The following is a 26,719-nucleotide window of genomic DNA, read 5'->3' as shown; positions in this document are numbered from 1 at the left end:
ATCCTTGATTAAATACGAACAAAGTGCGGCAAAACGCAAATGAAAAGCGACGCTGATACAATGATTAATATTTATTCTTTATAAAATCTACACAAATATCAGTAAATAATAATTTTCTTCGCCAACATTCTCTTTCTTGCATTTCTTCTCATCAGTGTAGCGTATTAGAAGATTGAGTGTGTGTCGATGCTAAAAGAGTTTCAGTCTACAGAGGGGGCCGATATTCACCTCGAGTTGTTGAACGAGACCTGTTCAGCAGGGCTGAAAACAAATAGGATTCAAGTTTGTTAGGAGATCAAAGAGAGGGGAAAAGAAGCTGACCGGATTTTCTATCTGCTTGCATGAACCTCTTGCGCTCTCTCGGGTTGGCCCTGTTTGCGCGGCTCTTGGTCGCCGTCTTCACCAAACTGTTCAGGATCTCGTCGTCGTCGCTGAAACGCTCATCCTTGCTCTGCACCACCTCCGAGTGGTTGCGATCTGCCGAAAACACGATCAAACTCTGGACAAGGACGGCAGTTAGTTCATATGTTACCGAAATCGCGTCGCTGCCTTCTCCAGGTGCTCTCTGAGTCGGTGATGTCTCCTCCCAGCAGCTGCCTTAACTGGTCATCCTTTTTACAGACCTCTTTGGCACGGAATTTGCCCATTTCGCCCATTTCCTTCATAAGCAGTAAAATTTGTTAATGAAATGCTAAAAGGTTTAATTTGCATCAAAATAATCTTTTTTTCCTTATTCAAATAGTCTTTTCTGACCTCAGGGGAGACCCTCAGCAAATTCAACCGACAAAAATCAGCTGGTCGCGCAGTTTGAATTAATCACTATTCACCTTTGATCTTAAAAATCTCATTTTTTTCAACCTTTGACCCTCTGCATCTCATTAATTGAAAATTGCACCATCTTGAAATTTCTACACCTACCTGTCACAAACATTTAGGGCCACATTTTATCCCAGAACAGCAAAAAAAAATAAAAAATTATATTATTGAGATATTAAAAAATCATATGTGAGTGCTAAGAGGCCCGTTTTTTCATATTTCCAATTTTTCCGGAAAAAACAACATAGGTGGAATATATTCATTAAAATATTTATATACTTCGTTCTTTGTTGGACTGACCTCTGTGATCATCCTGCCACGCGTCTTGTTGCGCTCTCTGTGGTTGGCCTTCTTTTCCATCTGCTGGATGACGCGCTCCCTTGTGGTGCGGTACTCGAGCGCGAACTCGGACAAAATGCGGCAGAACTCGTTGGGTTTGGTTTCGTTGATTTTCATGGCCGGGGTGCCCAGCCAGAGTAGGAACTTTGAGTAGCGGTTCATTATCCGCCGGTGGACCGTCTTCAGCACGATGATGCGCTGCGCACAGTCTGTCAGAAAATCTGACATTCTGTGGGACAAAAGAGGAATTTATTTACTGTTATAATGTTTATTAAAATAAATTGTCATTACTGAAATTATACTAATGATTATGTAACTAATCAATTTTGCATTTCCCTGTCGTTCTTACCGAATATCCCGAATATTTATTTTGAAGCTGATAATAAGAAAATTAATAACAATCTCAATAATACAGCTATTTAGGGATTTCGAATTATTTATCATACAATGCGAATGCGCAAGGTAATTAATTTATAAATTCAAAAACTGTTTTAAATATAAAAACAAATAAAACTCTTTTAAGTGCATAGCGTAAGAAAACTTATTATTTAGAAATACTAAAAACATAAATAAGTTTTAATTGAATTAAAAGATGAATTACGATAATTACAAAAATGAAAAAATCATTTAAATTAAGACATATTTTTAATTGTGATCAAATTAAATTAATATATTTGTTATTAATTATAAAAAATTTAATGCTTTGCATTTTTCAATATTCTCATGATTCTCATATCTCTTGTAAGCTAAAAATCGCTGGTGCACGCTTTCCACGTCGATGGAAATTAATGTCTCAGCTTTCATCAACACAATCGAATTACAGCGAAAAGCTCTCGAACGAGCAAAGAATGCTCCAGCGGCAGTGGCGCGCACACAACCACCGCCATCAAAGAAAGCAAACACATCGCCTTGAAAGCATTTTTCGTGACGCAATCCTTTCGGTTTCACTACGGCAGCGGGTGACACTGACACACACATTCAGCACCGAGTCGCGTGCTCCCATGAGCGTCAAGCAAGAAGCCTCAATAAGAAGCTAAGGCAGTCAGATGCGCGTTGGAGATATGCAAACGAGCGCTGCATACACATAAAAAAAGCTGGGAAAATAAGGGGCGCGCGCCCTTTCTATAAATATATAAGAAAAGCAGCGAGCGCGGAGGAAATGTCGCGCGCACCAGACTAAACCAATAAGTGTGAATGGTAAATGGGCACAGACCCTTGTAGGGGTTGCGCCCGAGATCTTTGTCTCTCAGCACCAAGCTCGGGATGGAACCTGTTTCGTTTCACGCAACGCGTGACACAGCCACAGATGTGACACATATTTAAATATTAACTTGATAAATGAGATAAGCCGCGAGTATAACTCTCTTTTTAATTTGATATTTTGTTCGCGTGACTGTTTGCATCACTGCACAGCATATTATTGGAGAAAGAGGAAACTCTGAACATCAGTGACTACTCATTTGATTTTTTTGTGGAAAGCTTGCATTAGTAAATTACTTTTTATGTTATTGTAAGTTCAACAGTTTTGAATACTATTTCTGATTTTAGGTGAATAATAATTGTGTGATTTCTTTTTCTTATCTTGGCGAATTTCACTATTCATCTACTTTAATTATTTGACTTGTTTACATTCTATGCTTTGTAATGATTTTTCCGAGTCATAGATTTTAAAAACTACAGGATTCATACAGTTCCTCGCGTTTCATAAGTCACAAAGAAAAAAATTGTTTTATATTTTAATCCACTCCAGTGCGGCGTTGATCGATTTGAAATATTTCTAGTAGAATGCAATGTGTTGCCCTCTTTTTATCTGCTAAATATTGACTATTTTCAAATATAAACAAAAATATCTTTAAATTCGTGTCACGTATTCCACCACAGAAGGGAAAGTTCAGCAAATGGCCCAGAAATCTGGTTCAATTTTAAAAAGACTGTTAACAACCGAACCCTTCCTGCTAGAAAATGGGGAAATCGGCAGGAGCGTGTGACAATAAAAGGCGAGACTCACTTGCTCTTCATGGTAGTGGTGCCGTCGTGTTTGGCGATCACTTTAAGGTGCTCCCACGACGCCTTGCACTCGGACTCGAGGCGCTTGATGTTCTGTTTGATCTCGTCGAAATCCACTTTGGACACCCGCGTGATTGCTCCGATCTGGCAATCAAGAGCAAGCGCCGATTCGCAATTTGCTACTGAATTTTTCATTAAAAGACACACGTGCACTCACTTCCGAGTAGAGATCGGTGGCGTCGGGGAACTTTTCCATCACCATGTGGCACAGGTGGTGCAGGAGCGAGTGCTTGTGCACCGTGTCCTTCACCTCAGGAACTTTGGCCAAATACTCGATCTGGAAGCCCCTAACCTCGACGCCGTTCAGGAAGATACCGATCGACAGCAGGGTGCCCAGGATGCAGCGAAACGTGCGGTTCGACTTCAGGGTCTCCATGCCCTGCTTCAGGTCCATCACCGGCTCTGCGATTTCCTGCCACAAGAAGAAATAAAAAATAATTAATAAACCTATAAAAAAATTCAAAAACTAATTTAGAAAATCAACAATACTTTGTTCTGGATGATTTACGATTTCATAGTGTATATTCGATGGTAAATTATATAAATCTAAAACTGGATATGAACTGAATTTATTATTTAAAAGTAAATACCGGAAATACTAAAAAAAAATTGGAAAACTCACAATTACGAGGGAATCACTCTGAGCAAAATACCCTTTTTCAGAAAATTAGGATGCTGGCGTAAAATAAAATCTATATTTTTTTCGGTTCCTGCTCTTTCTTGATATAAACAAAATATTAATGGTTAGTCCAGATTGCTATAATTTTCTTTAAGAAGGTTATATGTTGGAAAGAATTGTTAATGCGAATGTTCAAATTTTTTGAACAAATAGCGGGGGATAGATAATTTAAATTATTTGGCGTTTATAACAAATATTGTAAGAGATTTTTAATTTATGCAGTTCCTCTCGCTGACCGGAAGTCCATTGAAAGTGTATTATTATCTCTCTTCTAAATTTGACCCATTGTTTTCTTCCACGAAATAATGAAGGTTGATTCGCCTGGCTAATTTCCATTCCCTTCCTTAGATTTCATTACGGGAAAGAAAATTGGCGATTGATGGCTAGCATTCTGATCCTTTGCGACCAGAGGCTCTATTTATTTACCTTTTCGATGTTCTCGTAATCCAATTTGAAAGCCCAGAGTTTTAGTCGAGCGGAGAGCTCGGTGATGGAAGTCAGCGTGAGGAGGAATTGCTCGGCGTTGCCTAAGGGGATGTCTGGATGGGCCACCTGCGCCTCCTGGATGCGATTCCGCTCGTCCTCCGTCGGCAACATGGTAAACAGTTTCTGCGCAAACAGCACACAAGAAACATCGTAAGCACACACAGCAGCAGCATAAAAGATGCATGTGTTCGATTTGACGACGACGACACATGCACGACAGAGAGAGGGAAAAAAATGATGAATGCGTACCTCGATTCCCTCTCGATTTATGACAGACGTGTCCATCTTGAGGATTGCAGTCTTGATAACCCGCGGCGGTGGCAGTTTCGTCATGCCGATGTTGATCGCGTTCGAGCGTTTTGAGTCCAGCACGATCAGCTCCTTGCTTTTATTTAGATCTTGTTGTTTCTGGATGAGAGAACCGCGATATTAGTGGTCGTGCAAGCCGAAAATGCAGTTTCTCAGCAAGAGCCAAGTGTCCTGTGTTTACTTTTCTAAGAGCTTTGCGAGAATATGAGAGTATAGTGGCGTTGTAAATTCTGCTTTCAACGAGACACCACAAGAACGAAAGACAAGAGGGGCTCTAAAAATGTATTTCTTACGGCATCTTTTCTGTTTTTATGAAACACACAGTCATTCTTACACGAGTAAAGCGTGTTAGATATGCTTTTAAAATTGTCGCTGCTGGCCAAAATTTCAAGCTTGAGAAGAATATTTTAAAACATTGAAAAGCTGAATGCGCCGAAAACTGGACTGAGAGAAAAAGAAGATTTCGGTACAAAAATTGAGAGCTCACACTTACCTCCTAATAGGCGCCAATGTGAAGAAAGCCAATGAACAAAACAAAAGAAGAAGTTATTTTTCACGTAAAAATTCAGAAACAGTAGAAATGATTTGGTGAAATGTTTCTGCAAAAGATACTTCATGAAAATTACTTGCTACTCTATTCAAAATGGATTGCATAGTGAATCGATGATTTATCATTAACAAGAGCACGCACGCTGAAGCGCTTGTACACCCACATGTATGAACAGAAAACACTGAGAATTTGTGTTAATAATCGTTTGAGAAAGTGTTGATTCGAATCAAATTCCGCCGCAGAATACCTTAGGAGCAATGTCTTTGGCCCTGGACTCAAAGAGGTGCTCCAGCTTCTGCGTGTCGACGAAAACAGGGCTCAGCTCGTCCCAGATGAGGCTGATACCGCTCTTCTGCAGCCTGGCCACCACGACAGGATCGTCGCGCACCTCCTTCCAGAACAGCTTCACCGTCTTCTTGCTCTTCTTGGCAAGCTTCTCGGACAGGTTGTTGTCACCCGGCTCGGCCGAATTTGCCGCCGAACCGAACGAGGGCGGCGCGCACGGCGGTGGCGGCATCGCACCCGGAGGCATCATCGCAGGGGCAGGTGGTGGGGGCGGCGGCACGCCGTTCGAGTGGATGCTGGGCGCCAGGATGTCCACCTCGTCCTCACTGTTCAGGTCGGTGAAGTCCAGGTCGCATAGTGCCAGCGGCCGGTCCACGTTCTCCGTGATCTTCTCCCACTGCAGATCCACCTCGGACTTCTTTGGGGGTTCAGGGGGAGCTATCTTTGTTTCAGTCTGAACAAAGGTGATTGCAAATAAAATTCTTGTTCCGTAAATGATTGGAAACTTGACACAATTGCTTATGATAAATTTATCAAAGACTGAGTAAAAATAAGGTAACAAAAATATTTTGCCAATTCTGCAATGAAGTCTAATTGCAATATATAAGGTCTTTTTATTTTCACTGGTTAAGTTATACCACTTAGATATTTATGAAAAAAAATTAAAATGCATTGCAGTAGTCAAGAAAAAATGTAATGCATCATTTGCTCCGTTGACAAAAACGTGTCATTTCGTTACCTCAATGCAGGCTCATACAAAAGGAAGAAATATAATAAATTATATTTAAACTGTATTTTTAATGTAGTAGTACACCGGCCGTTGGTGTTTAGTTAAATTATCTAGATAAAATTCCGTGATTTTTAACAACAGACAAATATTAAAAAATGTATTATAAATATATGTTTAATTCTAGATCAACGCACCTTAGAGTCAGATTTTGATTTGTTCAGTCCTTCCATCGCCTTGGAGATCAGTCCGGTCATATCGCCGATGCGGCCGAGCTTTTGCTCGTCGGTGGGGCTGCTGACGCCACCTATCTGTCCTGACAGCTTCTGCGTCAGGTCCTTGACCGTGTTCTCGCGGCTGAGGTGCACGCCGCTCGAGTCTCGGCTCAGCCCAGACTCCAAGTGGTTCACAGCGTTCATGATCACGTCCTGCCTACTGTGGCTGCGGCTGACATTGTTCAGCTGATTGTCCACGTCCTGCTCGCCGCCGCTTTTCCGCTCCTCGTCCTCCTTATTCAGGCTGCGAAGGATTGTCTCCTGCTGCTCTCGAAGACTGCGATGCCGCTCAGCTCGCTCGCGGCGCTTCCGCAGACCTGGCGTGATGTCTATTGCAGGAAGGGAAAAGGTTGAATGCGTTAAAAGACATCTTTAATGAGTTATTTATTTAGGCGAATACTCTTACAGCACATGCACATCGCGCTATTGTTTAGAGTTTAAGACAATTGATTATTTAAATAAATATTTACCATTGTGGTCATAGTTTCCTGAGCTAACAATGAACTCGAGATTTCCGAGGGATGGTGAAGACCTGGAACTCGAGCTGTCGTCGTCATCCTCATCTCTCATGGAGGTGACGATTAGCTGCGGACTGGCGTTGCGTAGATTATTGTTGTAGTTATTTAACCAACGTTTTGACCTGCGTCTTGTCGTTGGTGAATCCACTGAGCAAATTTTACGGTGACGCAGAGTTTTCCTACAGGTCGAATTTTGGAAAAATTTTAGGATTCATTGCGGAAAAGTTACCTGAGAGTCTCGTCAATCATAATAATTGAGGATCCGTCAGCGTCTTCCTCGCCGTCCTCGAATTTCAACACAGCCTCGTAGATTTGGAACTGCCTTAGGAGGTCGAGATCGGTGCCCTGTCTGTTCATGTACCTGCGGGAGTATTTAATAAAATCAGAGGTTGATACCAGAAAACTTAACAAAATACAATGACCTCCATCTTAACATAAATCCACGAAAAAGACGGGACAAAAATAAAACATCAGTGGTCCGCAGATATAAAAAATAAATGTCAATAAGGACTAGCTCACTTTTGGACAAGTTCGGACATGCCCTGCGCCTCAATAATGTCAACCTGGTCGTAGTAGGTGTGCCTGTTGGTCAGTCCATTCAGCGTTTTGTTAAGCAGGGTGCACGCGTAAAGCAGCAGTTCAGTGTCGGACGTGTCGTAGCCTCCCAGCAGCCGCATCACGTTATGCCACGGCCGTTCACCTGCGTGAACGACAAAATCTCAGAAGTGCTCTCGAATTCCGATTCGAGAAACCCACCCGCCGGAATGTCCTCGGCCCTGATTGCGTTGATGAGGATGTCGCAGTTGGACTCTTTGTACTCGATGAAGACGAGCAGCAACTTGAGCGACGTCTTCACCACGAGGCGGAACTTGCTGGCGATCAGCGAGTAAAGCCACTGCACGGTGTCTGTGTGCTCCATCACGCCGTTCATGCCGTCCACGTAAAGCATCACCTGGCCCAGTGCGCGTAGGATGTAGTTTTGGTAGTTCTGGTCGGCCTCCGAGCCCACTTTGACCAGACATGCTAACCCGTCGTTCTGGACAAACTCGTGCACCAAGTCTTTGTCCTCCTGAAAAATTCAATTGATTGAATCGCTGCTGCAAACGGAACAAAAAAATTGAAGGTGTCAAAAAGGACAGTAAATATCTGGATGTAAAAACTTCTCATTTTATGTATAAATTTATTTCGATAACGGTTTCGTTTTTATGGCAGAAATACCCTTGCGGGTAAAATTAAATTTTTAGCTTTATTTTAATTTCAACAAAAAAGTTGGTTTCCGCACCTGGAAAATTTGCTTCAGAGAGAAGAGGGCGCGCTGGAGGTCTCTGCCCTCCGAGTTTTGCAGTTTTTCTGTAAAAACAAAAAGTTTGAAATCGCTCGGCGGACCAGATTCCGTTGAGAATCACCTATAATAGCATGCACCCGGACAGAGAGCTGAGTGCGCAGCACAATTGAATTCTTTCGGCTGCAACAGAGTGGAGCAAAATTTCATTCAAGCGATTATTTTTCTACATGATCGATGAAAAATCAGATCTCGTGCGCGCGCGAGCGATATGACGAGTTCGTGAGCGCATCCAAGTATGTAAATGCGGCGAGGAGAGAAAGAGAGCTAGCTCGCCTGAGTTTGAGTCCGTCGAACTCTTCCTGCTGCTCGCTGATCGAAGCGTCCAGATCCAAGTATGCACCGAATTCGCCGTCCTTGAGAATCTGAAGCGCCGCATCATCCAACTGCACAAAAAGAAGCAAGTCGCGATCAGAGTCGGGCCGCGTGTGGGAACTTTTCGCTAGCTGTTATTGTTTGCCGGGCAAACGAACACAAAAGCAATGCAAGTGTGCTGGGATTACGCCCGCCGCCAATTTGCTAGTGCTGTTGGAAAATCGAAATGAGCGGGTTAATGCACTTATATCTGAAGCAGCTGCCAGCCTCTTGACTCGACGCCGACGGAGTTTCTAATTTTCGGTCCTTTTAATTCTCTTTTGAAGTCATCGCGGAAACGAGGGCTTTTCGTAGGCGCTCCGAGGCAGTAAACAGTGTTTAAGTGCCAGCAGCGTATTGCTAAAAGCATCGTGATTCAAGCTCATTTCGCTCCAGATGTAATTGCATGAGTCACACGAGAGAAATTTGTGTCTTGTCATTTTGCCCGTCCCTAAATAAATTACTGCACACAAGGTGTGAAGCGCGGACAAAAAACAAGGGAGAGTGAAAAAAACACGTAAGAGGAAAACACGGCGCACACGGTCATATTGTTCTTGACAACAGGCGTATTAGTTTTCATTATGATGCAAGTGGCGCAATTAGTGTGAAAAGTGTCATGCTTTATTCATGTTTCATGCACACGCATGTGTTTAGATTAATTCCGCTGAAATGAACGCGATCCGCGCGTCGCGTTGCCACCAGCAGCGGAAAGAACACATTTCTGCTATGAATCGCATATTACTAAAAGTAGCCTCGTCCATACAAAATTATTTTGCGTTTCAACGTGATTCAATTACAAAATTTTGATATTGGTGTCACTTCCAGGGATTCGAGCTCGTTCAATGGGCAAATTAAGCTTTGGGATTTCCCTTTATCGCTGAATTTATGTAACATTTCCTTGAAATTTTCACAACAATACCAAATTAAATTTCAGCCATTAAAATTATTTATTGGCGAGTTAAGTTAAACAAAAAACAACTAGATCACTTAAAAATTAAACTTACAAAAAATATTTATAAAACAATTCCAAATTAAGTTTTATTTTGTTGATTTTAGCTGTTCCCGCGGATTTTTTTCCATTTCAGAATAAGGATGAAAATTATTTTAAAATTGGACAAATCCCCAAGATGGGAGTGAAATTTTCCCATTTACTTGTACTGTCGAGACGAGATAATTTAACAATTGTGCATGGGGATCAACTACAGAATCAATTGGAGCACTGATTTGTATAGCTATCTCGACTAATCCCAAGCCTCGTCTGCAAACCTGGCTATTGAACAATTTTTAAATTTCTCGTCCTAACCGTACAAGCAAATGGAAAATTTCCAGTCACGCATCTTGAGAATTTTTCCATATTAAAACATTGTCTTAATAATTTATGTTATTAATAATCCAAATTTCAGTGCATACACTTGTAAATTAATTAACTTCTATTATTTCCTCGACTAACTAAGATAATAACAATAAAACTTTGTCTTAGTTCTCAAAGAAAACTAATGTGTCTTTATTTTTGTTGTCTGCTAAACAACCTCAGGGCTTGACAAACTATTCGTTGATCTAATTTAATTTAAATTTTCATTTGGGATTAACGGGTTTAACTGAAATATCACCCACAGGTCTTTATTCCAAATATTAAACGCTTATTCATTTTGCATTCTTCTCTTTTTTTCCCTGTTAAGACTTATTTTCAGTTATTTTCAAGCGCGCGCATATTTAAACCACCGAAATGAAGCTTGCACTTCAAATTTCAACATCTTTGAAAGCAGAGGTAAAAAAGATGTTTCCGGTGAGCAGCAAAAATAATATTTTTCCACGATTTAATCTCTGCAAAAGTTTAAAATACAGTTGTTGGGAGCATAACTTGTCACCATGAAAGCTAAATCAACCAACAAAACCTGTACTGTAGCGGTTCCCGCACGGTGTGCAATTTTCAAGGCAGTGCAAATCGAAACGATTTTAAGACGTAAGAAGTTCTGGTCAAGGTGCAAAAAGCTTTTCGAAGAGAATTACAATGCGGATGGTAGGACAATAAATACATTTCTGGGCGCGGACACATATATTCCGCCATCAATTTGTGCCGTAAAATTGGGGCTGTCAAACGATTTTATTGCGCTCGCAACTCGCAACAGTGGACCTATTGAATGTGACAATCGTAATCTGCGCTTTTACCGGCGACAATCAGAGGTTATCGAGGTTCAATTGTGCAGCGCGCGTTACTACAATTGAGCCGGGGGTCAAGGCGTGCCGTAAATCAAAATCAAATCCAAGCTAGCCAGGCAAGGCAGGCAGCTGGCTGCCCGCAATTCAAAAGTGCCGATGGCTTTTGCCTTTGCCGGGCCGCGCGCGGAGATTACGGATTTACTGTTCGTGCCGGCGCCCTCGAATTTGCACAAATGATAATGTGCGTTTGGCTTTGGCGACACCAGCCGGCTTTTTAGATTATGAAATTCATGCGCTGCACAAATTTCACACGCGCTGCCGCATGAATCACGATGCTGAAACTGTGCTGTGGCAAAAAGCGCCCCTCGTCCGCTACCGCCGCCGCCGCTATCTCGCTCTCGAAAAATATAATGTCGAAATCTGTGGGATCCATCGCGCGCGCGTGCACCGAATACATTCGCTCTCGCAGCTCGACGCACCGAACGGCAGAGGTGAATCGGCGAATAATGCTTTTCCTGCCGCCGCCGCCACCGCTATGTGTGTGTACCTTCGTTCCGCGAGGCACTTGCATCGAAAAGCCACTCGCGCGCGCGAGTGTGTGTGTATTTTATGGAGAGCGCGCGAACAAAAGGAGGAAAAAGCCCGTCACGGACGGCCATGTGAAAATAGACCGTACTTTGGCACAATGCTCTCTCGATTTTGGATTTTATTTGCACATACACACACGCCTGAATCAGAACATGTGTGTGTACATGCCGATTTGTTCAGTTGTACGGCCACAAAAGATATTCAATTTTACCCAGTGGCCCACGATTACACTTTTTTTAACTTTAACCGGGAGTGGATTTTCTAATGGAGCAGAGAAGTTTTCATAATTTTACAAACTCTCAGATAATTTTAGACATTTCAATTCATCTGTTGTCAAAAATTAATGTCACGTTCTGTTCCTTGGCAATACACATATTTACAAGTAATACATAATTTTAAAACATTTTAACGCAACAAGTATATTAATATTTCTCTTTGGTGTCTCTTGCCATGACAGCAATAACAAATTTCCTCCGTTTTAAATCCACTCAACGAAATACGGTTCAAGCTGACATAAAAGCAAAGTTCAAGAAATAATCTACCAAAGCTGCGCGCTTCCAGTAATTGTATTTAAATTGGTAGACTTCTAAGAAATTTAGTTTTCCATCTCTGGAAATAAATTGCTCTTATAGAAGAGCATAAATGACTCCACAAGCTCAGAATAACTCTGAACGCTTCACCTGATGGATTTTTTTATTCCAAGAGCAGGTATTTAGGAACTGGATGGATCCCTTGGATTTAAGATTGCTTTCCTTTCATCATAAAGTAAATTTTTTATTTTATTTCTGCTTCGATAGAAATTTCATCAATTAATCATACAATATGTATGAGTATTATTTCCTCAAGTGTACAATCGCTTTCCAGAGGTCAACAGATTTGTCTGAAATTTTGGTAGAACGCAGCCCCGTGTCTTAAAGATTTTAGTAAGGATTTTTAAAGATTATTTTGCCATTCTTCATATGATAATTTTGTCTCTTCGTCAAACATTTGAATTCATTTGTAGGCGCTATTGTCCTTCTTCTAACTCCAAAAACTTGTCCTTTTTTAATTTATTGACTTTGTTAGGCGTATATTTTTGCATTATCGACAAAAAAATCTCAGTGTGCATCACCAACAATGCCAACTAAATTCCACGGCCCTATCAAAAGTCGTGACTGCTCTTATAGGAGAATTATCGTTCGGTTCGTCGCTGTTGTCTGTGTGAGTGTGTATACAAGGAAAAAGGAGCTTTTCGTTTGGCCTCTGCTGGAGGATGCGATGAATTTGCACAGCAATTTGCAGCAGATACCCTCCTGTCCTTGACAAACAACGCGCCAGTTTTCGTGCTGCTTGCATTCGAATCAACTGTGATAACAGCCGGCGAGTGTATACGTTACATGCTTATACAAGACGCAGAGCGAGGAATATCAAATTAGGACCCGGAGAGCACAAGAGCAGCCGGCAGGCGCTGCCGCTTAGCTTTCCGCAGAAAAACGAGCTCCACCGCGATCGGTTGCGCTTTTTGCACTTTCGCCACCAACGACGACGCATTATTATTGCCTGTGCGCGAAGCTAAATTTGCAGCACACACGCAATATACATTTCAGCAGGCTCAAATTTCCGTGCTTGAACCCGAGAAAGAAGCACGCCGGAGAGAAAAATTTTAGTACCTTTTTAGACGCTAGACAAAAAAAAGAAGACCGCAATGCATAATAAACTCTACGAAGTGGCAAACTCGCAGGTTCAATTTACATAATTCAAGACTGGATTGACTCTTCAACTCCATTTTAAATTAGTTAGTTTATTCAGATTTTAACTTAGCTTTGAGAAACAGAATAACGATGTTGAAATATCTGTCTCTGGTCCCAAAATGGAAAGTGATGAATTAAAATACATGCTTCACACTTCCACTGGTTTATAACTACTCTTACGACGATCAGTTTGCATTTGCATAACATCAAATCGAATGTAACATCAACATGTCAATTAATAATATCAGTTTATAGCATTGTATAAGAAACGAAAATATTAATTATATGACGACGAGTTATACCGAACTATTTTTAAAAAAAAAACATTTATAAAAAAACAATTTTTTGCGGAAAAAATTACTCAAAATAGTTCCTGATATTTAGGTACAAAATTTTGTGAATTATCTATGTATTAACAACTGATGTCTTTCTTCCTCAAAAGCAGAATGTTAAAAAAGCCTTAACTAATATTTCAAATAGTAATTTCCTTTCAGTATAAGGACATTTTGAGAACTCCTCAATTGACGATTTGTTTGTCAACAAAGAAAAAAGCTTAGCAAAAAAATGGTATACAGATAGGAAGCGCAAAATCAAGTCGTCCATGACGATGCCAATTCTACGAATGCTGAACCAACGATCTAATTCGAAAGGGAAGCAAAAGAAAAGCGCGGTCAATAGCGGCGAAAAGTGTGTTTGCAGTTGCAGGGGAGTGTAGCATTGACTCGCTTTCACACAGAGAAAAAAATGCTGCAAATGTGCGATGATGAACTTTTATGGCTTTTCGGTGGCATTGCTGGAATTACGCCGCCCGCCGCACCAGCACCACGCGATGCGGCTATAACTGGCTACACAGTATTCAATTTTCACGGCACACGCGCGGTAATTGGATTTGTGCTCCCCGCTGCTACCGGGGCTGCTTCCTTTAGGCTGCTCTTTGGGGAAAAATATGTAACCAACGTATAAACACCGCACAGGGGTGCGAAAAACTACCTCAGCGTTGCGAGAAAGATTCTGCGGTTTCGCAGGTCAAACCCCCAAATGAAGTGGAAAGCGTTGATCCTATCCAAGGGTGATTTCATTACCGAGTTTGAGGGGAAAGTGTAATTTTTCATGGCCTATTTCTTCTTTACACAGATTCTGCTTGCTAATATGTGACTTCTTTCTCTACTGGCCTTGCTTATCCAATATCCTTGAAATTAATTCAGGATTTTTTTTAAATTACCACATGAAATGAATTAGAGAGAGTGAAGTTACCATAGTTTTTATGAAATTAGTAATTGAGGGGGACACAATTCTCATAATTTCATGAAACTAAGTTGAAATTTAAAATTGCAGTAAACCCAAAATTTAAATTCAATTAAAATTTAGTTATAAATGGACAAAAATCAATTTATTTGATATAAAACAATTTGACATTGAACTTCTACTTAGATTATTCGTTGATTAATTTAATCCAGACGTGACTGTCGAAAATTTTACGCATATCAAACATGCAAGGTCATGAAGTGCGGAGTACAAAATTAACTCATTCAAATGAGCAAACAATCGTCTGAAAGACCTTTTAGCTCTCAAACAAATAAACAGTTTTCGCATCCCCATAGAGCAGAGCCGTGGTTAAAAGTTTCAGAGTCAGAGAAGCACAGGATCAGAAATAAAATGAGCCCGTGTGGAGCGGCGGCGGAAGAAACTCGGCATCGTCCGTGAAATTGTATTACTAAACGCGCGCACCCACTCTTTTAGTAGGTCGCTTTGCTTCTTTTTCCGCGAGCAAGCGCATGAGCAAACCGTCGACGACGACGACAAGCCAACCAAGCTCGCATTTAATAATACGTGTATAAATAAAATAAAGCAGGCGAGACGCGCTCGCGATCGCAAATCACACACTTTCCGCTCCGTTTTACTCCCCTTTGAAGTCGGCAACTATTGCTTTTAAACATTTAGTTTTTCGTCCAGATTCGGTCGCTCGTAAAAAGAAGAGACGAGAAGACACAAACAAGGTGCAAAAGCTCATCCTATATTACTTTTTCAAACATTTTCCTGCGCTGAGAAAAATTTACGTTTCAAGAAAGTTATATCGTGAAGTAACACTTCAAATGCAGTGGAAAAGTCCTTGAGTCAGATTAAAAATAATCAGTTGTTGAGTAAGAACCAGAGTTATTACTGATCTCGAATGATCCCCTATTTCATTTCAACAGCTTTGATCGTTCATCTGGATGAATGGAGTGCTATAAACTCATCGCTTTGAAACAAATTAAGTCAAAATGAAAACCAACAAGCAGTCCTGCAATACGAAATTGAGTGGAGTCATATCGTCGGTGGCGGGATAAAGATCAAATCAATATGCAACAAGTCAAACAGCGGTCGGCAGTAATTTCGTGTCCAATCTCTTACTGTTGCATCGGGGGCGGCTTGGACGGGTTCATTGACCTAGCGGTGCGCACAAAACTTCTAAAAAGCTCGACTTTCCACGAGCACACGCAAGGACTCTCTCGAAATGACGGTCGCGTTTTTTTACCACCGCGCCTCGGCTCCATGGTCTGGTTTTCAAAAATAGCTCTTGACATTTCACCCCGGCGCACATGGCCGAATGGACGAACGGACTAGACGCGCGCGGTGAATGTGCAGAGGCAGCCATTGGAAAAACACGCGCGCTATTTACGCATCTCCATCTCCGTACGTGTGACTAATTGAGAGCCGCGCTTATTCATACTATGGGCCACACACCACAAACAACAGCTGATGATTAACCTAGCCAGACGTAAAATTCTTGCGAATTATCGCCACTGCCTAGGTTTCATGGAGCTTGGCCAAAATTATCCACTGCTCGCGGGCCCATGTTGCAATTTTATACACGAAAGTTAGAATTGGATCAAAATATACCACAAAAAACTTTTGACACATTCGTCGTGAGTAACTGAGTTGTTATGCTTGGACGGGAATCAAGGAGGAATCGACACCAACGCAAAATGCATAGTTTAAATTCCTAGAAACGTTCTGCGTATATTTAAATTATTCATTTTTGTGTTGTTCGACATGAGTTGTACCAGCAAAAACACAAGATAGGACCTGTAAGACTTGTCTTCAATGGTTAGCATTTATTAACATTTTTAATGATTTCCTTGTTATTATACCCGCACGTTTTGGAATTATTATTATGTTATTGTCTTTTGTAATGAATGAATAATGATCTCACTGGTGAAGAATATTAAGCAAAATATTTTTATTTTGTTAAAACGATAAAAACGTAATATTCCATGTATTAATAACTCGTTATGAAACCACAACAGCTAATATGAACATTACAACTTTTTTTCAAGACTCATTTTAATACAAATGAGAAATTCAGAAAGTATACAGAATTTTTTCAATTTAATTGTACGGCCAAGAATATTAGATTTAAATATTGCAATATATATATATATATATATATATATATATATATATATATATATATATATATATATATATATATATATATATATATATAGAATGGATCAAGCACAAGTTTGACCATTTTTTTGCTTAGGTCGATTTTAAATTTTTAATGATCGTTAAATAGTAAAATTCCAATTACACCTGAAAATTTTATTATGGGGCATCGGACCTTGGCGGTCCGTGCCCATTTGAAGTGCAGAAGGCACTGCTTCCATTTTTACTCCCAAATCAAATTTGGCCAGGTTATATATCCAATAAACTTTATTGAAGGAAATTAAATTTTAACTTTAATTAGATTTTAAAAAAAAATGAGGTGAGACAAATTGTTTGATTAGTTTATCCTTTATGGCTCAACTCTTTAACCCTTTGCCACATTCAATTTCCATCCCCTTTAGCAGCGCGGCCATGCAGCAACTAACGGGCTGCAACCTGTTGTCTGGGCGCCACTCCTCCTTTCACTGCGCCAGGCGCGGAGGAGGGCTCGCCCCCGTTTCGGACACCCCCTGCGGCAGAAGCAGGAACAGCAGCTGAGGGGGGACTCACCCTGTGCGGCGCGGCGAGCAACTTGTGGACTGCCGCGATCTGGTTGATCAGGGGCAGGCTGGGACTGAAGGTGAAGACGGGCGGCCTGGTTGGCTCGAGGAAGTTGCTGACCTGCTCAAAGGGGTCGATGTCGTTGAGGAACTGCACCCTGTGCGCGACGCCGTCCATCGCGGCTGCCGCATGCCTTGTTTACGTGCCGGCCGCCGCTGCTGCACTGAATTCACGAGCTGTTCAAGTCCAAGTCACACACACTCTTGCACACCAGCCAGGCAGACAGACACACCACACAGACGGCCCGCTCACTCCAGCCGCGGAAGGAGAGTGAGTGGAGTGAGAGAGCGCGAGAGAGAGAGAGAGAGAGAGAGAGAGAGAGAGAGAGAGAGGGTCGGCCGCCTCGTGTGCTTGCTTCTCTCGCTCGTTCGCTCGCTCGCTCGCTCGCTGCTGCAACAGAGACGTTGTTTTTCCCAAGAAATTTTTTGCCACCGTCCACATAATACGATGATACGCAAGCCGAGTTGCCACTTGCCACAAGGTAAGAGCTGAATGTTCCGCTACTTACAGAGCCCAGCCGCTCCGCGCGGTCAGAAAAAATGCACACGACCAGACTGACTCGTCGGAGCTCCAGCGCACAGACTCTCTCGCGCGCGTAACAATAAGACGCACAAATGATGCACAATTATTTGCGAATGACGTTGCTGCGCCGTACCAAAATATTGGTTTTCCGCGAGAACGTGATTTTAGCTGAAATAGACTCTTCTCTAACAATAAAAAGCTGATAAATTGTTGTTTACCTTCTTGGAAACGTGAGAAAGCAAAACAGAATTCTCTAAACGTTACAATTTATTATTATTAGTACTTTTGCGTCATGTTTTGACTCATCTCACGAAAAGCTATCTGCTAAAAACTATCAAGGTTTAATAAAAAATTGTTGCAACGAGTTCATTTTCCTCTGGAGCAAAGAAGAAATTTAACCTCCAGAATGATTCGATTTCATTTTGAATATATGGTGATTAGATATTGCCTCTGACTTCCCCGTCACCTAATATACCAGTGAAAATTTGAATTTTGTATTTGTTTCGGATCAAAATATTCATATATCTGAAGAATTAAGGAATTAAATTTGTTGAATATCTTTTGAACAGTAATGTGCCTTTACATTTAATTTATATTATATAATAAAACGTTATAAAGCAGTATTATTATCTTATAATATTTTTAAAATACACGCTTATTTTGTAACATTAAAATTAAAACAGTGAAAAATTAATAAAAATTAAAAACTAATAATTTAAAATATAAGTTAATATTTTATTTACTTTCAACACTGTAAATAAAAAATAATTTTTAAATTTAATACTTTTAGATGCTTATGCTTTTAATAAATATAAAATGTTAAAATTGTAATAATTGATAGAGGGGAAATGAATGTCACACAGCAATCAAGCCATAACAAAATCTGCAGAGAATTAACATTTTAGCATTGGGAAAATTTAAACATGATTTAATCGGAGATCAAGTGCGGCTTGTGTTTTGGAGGACGGCCTTCGCTGCACAGTCGTGATATAAATAAAATTATGTCCGCTTTACTCAGTCAGTCAGACAGTTCAGGATGCTGCAGAAGACCCTCTGCGGACCCCGATTTCCGGTTTTGCTTTTTTGTTCGATGCGTGTGTCAAACAGGTACACATTTACTCTTGAGAGGGAGAGCGAACGGGAAGCGGAGCAAAAGACTATCAATTAGTCAGAGCACGAAAACTCGGTTCTGAGGCTGCCGGCCCTCGTCAGAAAAAGCTCTAGTTGCTCTCACGCTTCATTAACCGGTGCAGCAAATTGCTCGTTTTCAGCCTTTTAAACGGAAAACTCGTAAATAGCTTTGGTGTGCGCCGCAGAGTCGCATTTTATTGCCCCGGTCCGAGGAAGTAAATACGCGCGCGCTGTTGGCACCGATACGCATGTCGCGGAATTCAGATTAGCGGTTATACGATTTCAATTAGACTGATTTCGAGCATGCAGCGCAGTTATCAAGGTAAAATAACGATTGGCATATGTGGTTCCTACCTTTTCTGGCTCAGCGGGCTGCTCGGCTCTGAAAGCAAATAACATAAAACTTTATTAACCGCACATGTGCTCGGCAAAAAGCAAATTCTTACTTATTGTCATCCTCTGTTGCAGCTGGCTGATCACACAGCTTTTCTTCCAGGCTGATGCTGTCCGAATCTTTCGATTTTTGCCCTTCTGCATCGCTCTCCTCACTGCTCTCTTCCTCGCTCGATGATTTCGTTTTTTCTGAAAATACGTCAAGACCAATGAAACCGTGAAAATTTTGTTATCTCATTTTACCAATAAAAAAATTTAACTAGGATAAGAGTGAAACGAGATGCATTTAAATTAATTGTGACAATTTTTACCTTCGACTCTCTTTCCCTCTTCAGTTGCTGCTTGGGCCTCTTTAACTTCAGGTTCTGCGCTGACTTGTTCAGGCTGCTTTTCGTCACCGAGGAGGTCGTCGATATTCGTGGTGTCGCAAATAAAAATTTTTGCTCCGAGCCAATCTTCATCATCCGAATCATAAATATTTTGCCAACGATTTGCGAGGCTGGGCTCTTCCACGCCGTCCGGGCTTGTTCTGTGGCCGAGTTCCGACTTCATAAGCTCGTCCACGAGGTCAACATCCTCTTCCTCGGATTCCTCGTCTGACTCGCTCGACGTCGACTCGTCGGCAGCCTCTGCTCCATTCTTTTCCGTCGGCCACTTAGGAGCTTCGGCGGCCTCAGGTTTGTCGGGTGGCAAACGAGAGACGCCATCAGGCACTTTTTCTTCGTCATCCTCCATCCACCACGCCCTCTCCCCTGACTCGATTCGCGTCAGGGTTTTAAGCCTCGTACTTGGCGATCTCTTCACGCTGCCAGAAGCACTGCGCGCGATGGAACCTTCGTTAGAAAGTACGTCGAGGTGCTTGTCACTCGGCAATCGAGTGATACCTTCAGGAACAGCTTCATCGTTGTCCGACAGCCACCATGGCCGCTCTCCCGACTCACATCTTTTCAAGCTCTTTAGCTTTGCGCTGGCCGAGCGTTTGAGACTCCCTGCTCTGCTAGGGACCAGCAACTCTTCGTTCGACTCTTGGGTATCAAGTCTTTCCGGCGAATCGTCACGAGATCTGGGAAGCCGAGTAACGCCTTCAGGTACGTTATCTTCGTCATCGTCCAACCACCACGCTCGTTCTCCTGATTCTATTCTTTTAATACTCTTCAACTTCGAACTCGCAGACCTCTTCAAGCTTCCCGTCCTGCTGGATGCTCCATCGTTTTCGGTCCGGGGGCCCAGAGATTTGTCACTAGGCAGTCGGAGAATTCCTTCTGGTACGCTTTCGCAGTTATCGTCCAACCACCATGCTCGTTCTCCAGACTCAATCCTTTTAATGCTCTTCAGTCTTGCGCTTGCCGACCTTTTTAGGCTCCCGGCGTCACTCATTGCTGCACTCGCCGGCCGATGCGAATTCTTGCTATCTGCCCTTTTCAGGTTCAGGGTTATGCTTTCCGTGCGTGCAGTTCCCGCGGGAACGTTATCCGTGCTCATCGTCCACCAAGCCTTCTCACCACTCGCGGCGTGGTGGATTTTGTAGCGCGGTTCTGAGTGTGAGTCACCGTTCTCCGAGCTTCGCAACATACTCGCCGCCGATCCGCTTTGCTGCAGTAGCAGTAAGTTGCCAGCGCTTCTACTACACGCAGATTTTTCGATTAAAGCAAGTTCTTCGTCACCGGCACCTTTTTGGCTTTTTTGTGCTCTTTTTGAGAGGACAATCTCGCTGTTATTTCGCCTCACTTTTTCGCTCCTCCTGGCTCGTTTCATTTTGTACTTTCTTGCCCATTCAGACGTCACAGATTTCGCACTGGTTGATTGTTGCAACGGCGCGGACAAGGTGTCTTTGTCACGCACCCATTGCACCTTGAGGCTACACTGGATGGGCTGGCCATCAGGGTTTTGCGGAGAATGATCGCGTTCGTCTGTCAGCATTAGGACTGCATCTTCAGGAATGTCAGAATTCCACTGCTTCCACCACGAGCTATCTTGTAAAATAAGTGACTGATGCTTCGACGAACTGAAATTGTCTTTTGAGCCACTTAAAGACGAGGTTGAGCTTGCTTTTGACAGCTCTTGAAGGGATTTATTGACCAGCAGTAGATCTTTTAGCTCTGGTGCATTTTTCCCTGCGACAAAAACGTGCGATCTTTGCAATATATTCATTTTAGGCCCCTTGCTGTGTTCTTTATTGTTTTCTTCGTCCGACTCCTCGCTGGAGCTCTCGCTTTCGCTTTCCTCGGAGCTGGATTCAGAAATATCCTCTGGTGTGTCCAGACACCAAGACAACGTATTTACGCCCGAGGAAGACTGGAATACCTTTCTGATTCGGGTCTCAGAAGGCTTTTCGCTGGTTTCTTCACTGCTGGGACTTTGAGGAGGAAGCAAATTTTCACTGCTACCAATCCAGCTTGGCTTTTCACCACTCGATACTGGCCGGATTTTTTTATTTTCACTCTCCTCACCTACAGACTTGCGGCTGTCTGTCTTCTTTTCATTCGCATTAAGCCAGCTCTCCACATTTTGAGACTTTGAACGCATTGGAACTTGCAACTGAGTTGGAGCTTGAACGCAATCGGAACCTTCGTTTTGAGCACTTGGTACTGGTTCCAAATCATTTTCAGCTTTATCAGATGGAAGCTCAGAAATTGATTGAGAGGTGTCCATCCTGTCGCTCTCGGAATTATTGTGCGATTTTTCTTCTTTGTTTCGTGCAAAGAACAAATTCGTAACCGGAGCAAATGCTCGCATGAGGAAAGATGCCGCATTTTTATTGCCTGCCTCTTTTGTTTTAATTTGAGGGGAAATGGGTGGTTCGTCAAGAGGCAAATTTACGGATAAATTGTCAGATGTTCCTGATGCATTCCTCGAGATGGATTTTGTATCACTTTTGCTTTTGACCATGGCATCAAGCCTATCCGGCACAACATGAACATTAGGATTTTTATTTATATCATTTTGATCCTCTTCTTCGCTGCTCTCGGCTGAGCTATCTGAAGAGCTTCCACATTTGCTTGAAGATCTACTAATCCTGATAAACTGTGTAACAGACTTTGGTCTCTGCTGGCCTGGTGTATTGCTTCTCATAGAATCGACTCTCGGCAAAGAGTGCACAGAGAAATCACTAGACGAGCCACCAAGAGACATTGGGTCTGGCAAAGCTAAGTTTCCGCCCGATTTGCACAATGGGAGTTTCAAAGAATTGATGGTGCGCTGCAGTTGCTGAGACGTCAAATTCGAGTCGGGGGCACAAAGTTTCCCCTCAGAAGCAGACCTCTTTTGGACATGTTGGAAGTCCGTGCTTTCACTTGGGGACAATATTTTGTCTTTCATTTTTTTCTTCATCAGCACATTTAGCGAAGCAGACGGTTTGATACCTCTTTTTGACCCTTTTATGGGTATAGTGTTTGCTAGCCTGTGCTCTGATTTGGAGGGAGATACAGGAGGCTTTTTGTCCGTTGGCTGCGGACATTCTAAACTTGATGACAGTATATCTGAAACCAGGTTGACAGTACTACTTGCTGAATTGCTATGGTCTAGTGCTACTATTGGAGGAGATTTTTGCTTGTCGACAGCACTGCTGGGAGCTGAGCTATGCGATTTTTTTTCTGGAGAAGCAGATTTTCTTATTATTATTTCTGATTTTTCTGGTGATTTTGAGAAGGAATGTCTTCTAGAAGGAACTTTTTCAGGAGAGATCGACGATCTCTTTGGCGGTGAGGGAGACTTTGGCAAAGATTTCCTGTCCACTGACGATCTTTGCACCGAAGGAGATAAATCCTTAGCACGACTATCTCTTCTTTGCAGTGGCTCACACGCATTTTCTATGGAACTTCTGCTAACTGATTTTATGACAACCTTTTCTGGGGAAGGAGATTTTTTCGGTGGCAAAGAGGGACACTTTTTTGGTGGCGAGGGAGACTTTTTCGGTGGCGAAGGAGTCGTTAGCCTCGGAGGAGTGGGTGACGATGTCGAACTGCTTTTGCTACGCAGGATTTCTGAACTTGTACCTGCGACCAACGCTTTACGTCCGTTAGTTACATTTGTTAAAGATTTTTCTGGTGAGGGAGATTTTTTGCTAGGAGTGGATGATTTACTTGAATTACTCCTTTGAATTTGTTTGGAAGATGCTGTAGAGTTCTTCCTTGGAGGTGCTTGACTTGGGCTAGCTGGGGCTTCTGTAGTTTTGCTTTGCACATAAGGGGAAGTTTGAGTCAGAATTTTCTTTTCTGGAGAAGGAGACTTTTTACTGGGGGTTGCAGACCTAGAAGGAGGTTTTGGAGAAGGAGATAATGTCGAACGTTTAATAGTAGGTGTTGGAGTTTCCGCTTTGCTCGTATTTTGTGGAGGTGCTGGCGACGCGTGCACGCTTATTTTCTCTGGGGACGGCGACTTTTTTACCGTCGATCTCCATGTCGGAGGAGTTGTTGACCTCGAAGGTGTACCTAACCTGACAGACGACTGAAACGTTCTAACTGGAGAGGGGTCTTTAGTTCTATTCAGATATGGCCGTGTCAAAGGTGGTTTACTCGGATCTGAAGAAAGCGCCTGGCTTGATCGAGTAGATGTAAACGATCTTGAAGCAGAATTTTCTCTATCGTATCTACTGTACGTAGGAGCGTAAGATTTTGTAGACGGTTCAGGGTTATTGAATTTAGAAACGTATTTATTCAATCCAGTTAACGAGCCGCCGGAGTATGAGGTAGCCCAAGGTGTGGAGCTGTTGTATCTCTGAAACCTACTGGTGCTTTCTGTTGGCGAATTTGGATCGGTCTGGGTGCTAGATTCTGTAGACGGGACCTTAGGTGGCTTCTTAATATTCTTTGTAATCTCTCGCGACACTTCGAAGCGCCGCGTCCTGGGGATGTACCCACTCGGCAGGCTGGGAGATGTGCTTCTGGTTGTAACATTAATAAACGTAATAATCCCTTCTTCCAGTGCTGGAGCGGCAGGTTTCTCGAACGAAACCTCTGAAGACATAGGCGATTGTCCCTTTGGCGAGAGCACAGCAGGAGATTCGGGTTTTGCAGGGCCGGGGTCCGCGGCAGGAATGTCTAGCTTTTTCAAAAGAGGCTGCGGACGTGTCCTGTACGTGTAACGACTGCCGGTTCCTGTTCCCTCCGAGTCCACATTTTCTGTCGAGGCGGACGCATTCGATCGAGATGACACCGTTGAATACTTGCTAAATGCAGAAGAGGCGAGAGGTCGCGTTTTGTCCATAAAGGTCGAGTGAGCAATGGTCTTGTGCGGTCCAGCGCCCAGGTAACTAAAGCCTCCATAGCGCTTTGCGACGTCCGTCTCTTGCAAATCTTTCTCGGTCAAAGTGCTTGCCGATCTACCGAAAGTTCTTCCCGCGTATGACGTCGTTGAGGTTTTGCTTGCCGTGCTGCTAAATGGCTCGCGAGAAACAGATCGCTCTCGGCTCAGTGGGGTGTATGAGGACGGGCTTAGGTTCGGCCTGTAGTTGGACGGTCTGTAAGAACTTAAATCTGAAGTATAGGCTCCGTATCGGCTCGCAATCCGCTCCTAAAAGCAAATCACATTATTCTTTACGTGATCAAATAATTAAAATTATAAATTGGTTTTAAGATAGGTTAATTCAAAATTAATTTATTATATATTTACACCACTAGCTTCAGCTATTTAAACCATATTTTACACATTTACAAGAATACGTGTGGTGTGCTTATTATTTTCAACTTGACAACTATTTAATAACAGTTTTTCGTTCATGAAATAAAATTGATTTTATTTCTTCTCTTCTATTATTTATTTGGAACCGGTGAGTTTAAGTACCGCGGATTTTCTGTTGGTTTTTTCATCCTCGGCCTCGGTAGGCACGTCATTTGGTTCTGCTGAATTATTCGAATCGTCTGTGCCATCCTTAGTGCTGGCTTCGCGCGCACTCTTGCGAACCCATGGCACCTGCAAATATTGTCGTGGAAAATGTCGAGATGCTTCAGAGAGCAAAAGCCTTCTTACTTCTTACAACTTAAAAAAGTACACTTTTTTTAAAATGTAAAATAAAAATAACGATTTTGAGCATTTCTTGTGTGAAATAATATTTAATGCTTTCTGAAGTCTTGCTTATTTCCCATACATTACTTGGGATTGGCAATCCATGCAGCAATTGATGTGAATGAAAACCAAAAGAAAATGAGTATGAGATAAGAATTGAATACGTGCACAGACGACCAGACACAGTCAAAACGGAACAGAGACGCAACAGTAGAGAAAAGAAGACAAAATGGGGTGGCAACGAAAAATTGTTGTTTAAGGCGCTTGTGTGTCAATAAACTTGATGTCGCGGGAGTCAACAAACCTTAAAACATTTTGACTAGCATTCTTTTTTGTTTGTGTGAGTGCGCGCGGCAGTCACTATTTCTGTCAGTACGCGTTTGTACTCGTGGATTATGACGAGACGGCAGCCGGGTGGAAAAAATAAATATAAAAGTGCACTTCAGAGCCAAAAGAGTCGATTTATTTTTAAAGGGAACATGTGCTCGAGCCGGCTACTTGAGGTGAAATAGGGCCAAGCAGCGAGCCTTTTTAAAAAAGCGGTGACGCCAAAGCAACGAGTGCGCGGAACGTCAAGAAAGATAATGAATTGTCTGTTATTTCAACCAAATTGTACATACACGTTTAAGTGTGCAAACGGGCCGCTGATGCAAAAGAGCTGCTTTTTCTAATTAAATCAGAGCAACGGTGGCGGTCGGCCGGCAGCCCGACTCGTGTTAAGTGTTCAGCATTGTATTTTCAGCGTACACACACACACATACAGGTGTTGCAATCAAGCCAATCAGATCGAATTCTTTCGCACTCTGTCCGAAGGCCCTTGAGTCGAACCGCATTTGAATCTGGCTTTGATGTGACGCAAAGGTGCTTATGAAGGCGGTATTTCGATCTACCAATGATTCAATTTCGTAAGGGTGGTTGACTCCGCGTCGAGAAACGAGGGATAAATTACTTATTTCCTTATCATTACGCACGAATTGATCCTGAAGTTTCTTTTACGCGTTGATTTTTGTGTTTAGAATGAGCCTAAGTAAAACACTGTTTGCACGAAAAGATGTTACGTGTAGCTTCTAAATTTAAGATTTTAAATAGAGATATATTAAAAATTAGTTGCTAAGTGTAATGATCTGTTGGGTCGACAACAGCTTAATTGAACGCAGATTTTGGTGAGTCTATATGTGTGCTATGAACGCGTGCGACAAAAACGAGAATCCGGAGACTTACGTAGCTCCTGTCAGCCATGGCTGCGACGTTGGCCGCCAAGTGTTGGTCAGCGGCGGGCCGAATTTTGCACTTTTCACTGCTTCGGCCGGCGCGGCAGCTCGCACCGGCATATTACGCCGCGGAAGGCCAAGTGCCGAGCCGACGTTTGCTCTTTCCGCCGCCGATCCAGCCACACCACATGTGATGCCGTCGCTC

At 42.4% G+C, this 26,719-nt stretch overlaps 2 protein-coding genes and 1 long non-coding RNA gene across 5 annotated transcripts in view; 1 reads left to right on the top strand and 2 right to left on the bottom strand.

Moving 5' to 3' along the window:
* Positions 1 to 53: 53 nt before the first annotated feature.
* Fhos (Formin homology 2 domain containing) lies at positions 54 to 26,719 on the bottom strand. Of its 3 annotated transcripts, none has more exons than XM_065485752.1 (22): positions 26,525 to 26,719; positions 25,082 to 25,210; positions 19,612 to 24,811; positions 19,354 to 19,489; positions 19,262 to 19,289; positions 8,670 to 8,779; positions 8,458 to 8,516; positions 8,334 to 8,401; positions 7,808 to 8,120; positions 7,571 to 7,751; positions 7,281 to 7,412; positions 7,004 to 7,230; positions 6,456 to 6,862; positions 5,494 to 5,985; positions 4,637 to 4,795; positions 4,328 to 4,510; positions 3,380 to 3,634; positions 3,164 to 3,306; positions 1,096 to 1,384; positions 533 to 659; positions 322 to 477; positions 54 to 261 (listed from the first exon to the last, which is right to left on the bottom strand). In XM_065485752.1, exons 1-22 carry the CDS (start codon positions 26,540 to 26,542, stop codon positions 206 to 208), a joined length of 8,868 nt encoding a protein of 2,955 aa, XP_065341824.1. In that variant the 5' UTR covers positions 26,543 to 26,719; the 3' UTR covers positions 54 to 205. The 3 variants fall into 3 exon arrangements, with proteins under 3 accessions (XP_065341824.1, XP_065341825.1, XP_065341826.1); XM_065485753.1 differs by having other exon boundaries at positions 1,117 to 1,384; positions 4,637 to 4,797; positions 5,493 to 5,985; positions 26,525 to 26,717; XM_065485754.1 differs by lacking the exon at positions 25,082 to 25,210 and having other exon boundaries at positions 4,637 to 4,797; positions 5,493 to 5,985.
* Positions 261 to 26,719, bottom strand: part of LOC135940734 (putative fatty acyl-CoA reductase CG5065) — a 54,964-nt gene continuing 28,505 nt past the window's right edge. Inside the window, exon 10 of the transcript XR_010574915.1 lies at positions 261 to 271. The gene's annotated coding sequence lies outside the window, so the exon portion shown is untranslated. The remainder of the gene's footprint in view (positions 272 to 26,719) is intronic.
* LOC135940744 (uncharacterized) lies at positions 17,564 to 19,490 on the top strand. Its single transcript, XR_010574916.1, has 2 exons — positions 17,564 to 17,735; positions 19,376 to 19,490. It is a non-coding gene; the product is annotated as an uncharacterized LOC135940744 (long non-coding RNA).

This window comes from Cloeon dipterum, chromosome 3, assembly GCF_949628265.1.
Source record: "Cloeon dipterum chromosome 3, ieCloDipt1.1, whole genome shotgun sequence".
In the NCBI taxonomy this organism is placed as follows: domain Eukaryota; kingdom Metazoa; phylum Arthropoda; class Insecta; order Ephemeroptera; family Baetidae; genus Cloeon; species Cloeon dipterum.
Note: the sequence above shows the minus strand (reverse complement) of the source record. Positions and strands in the feature narration are given on the sequence as shown.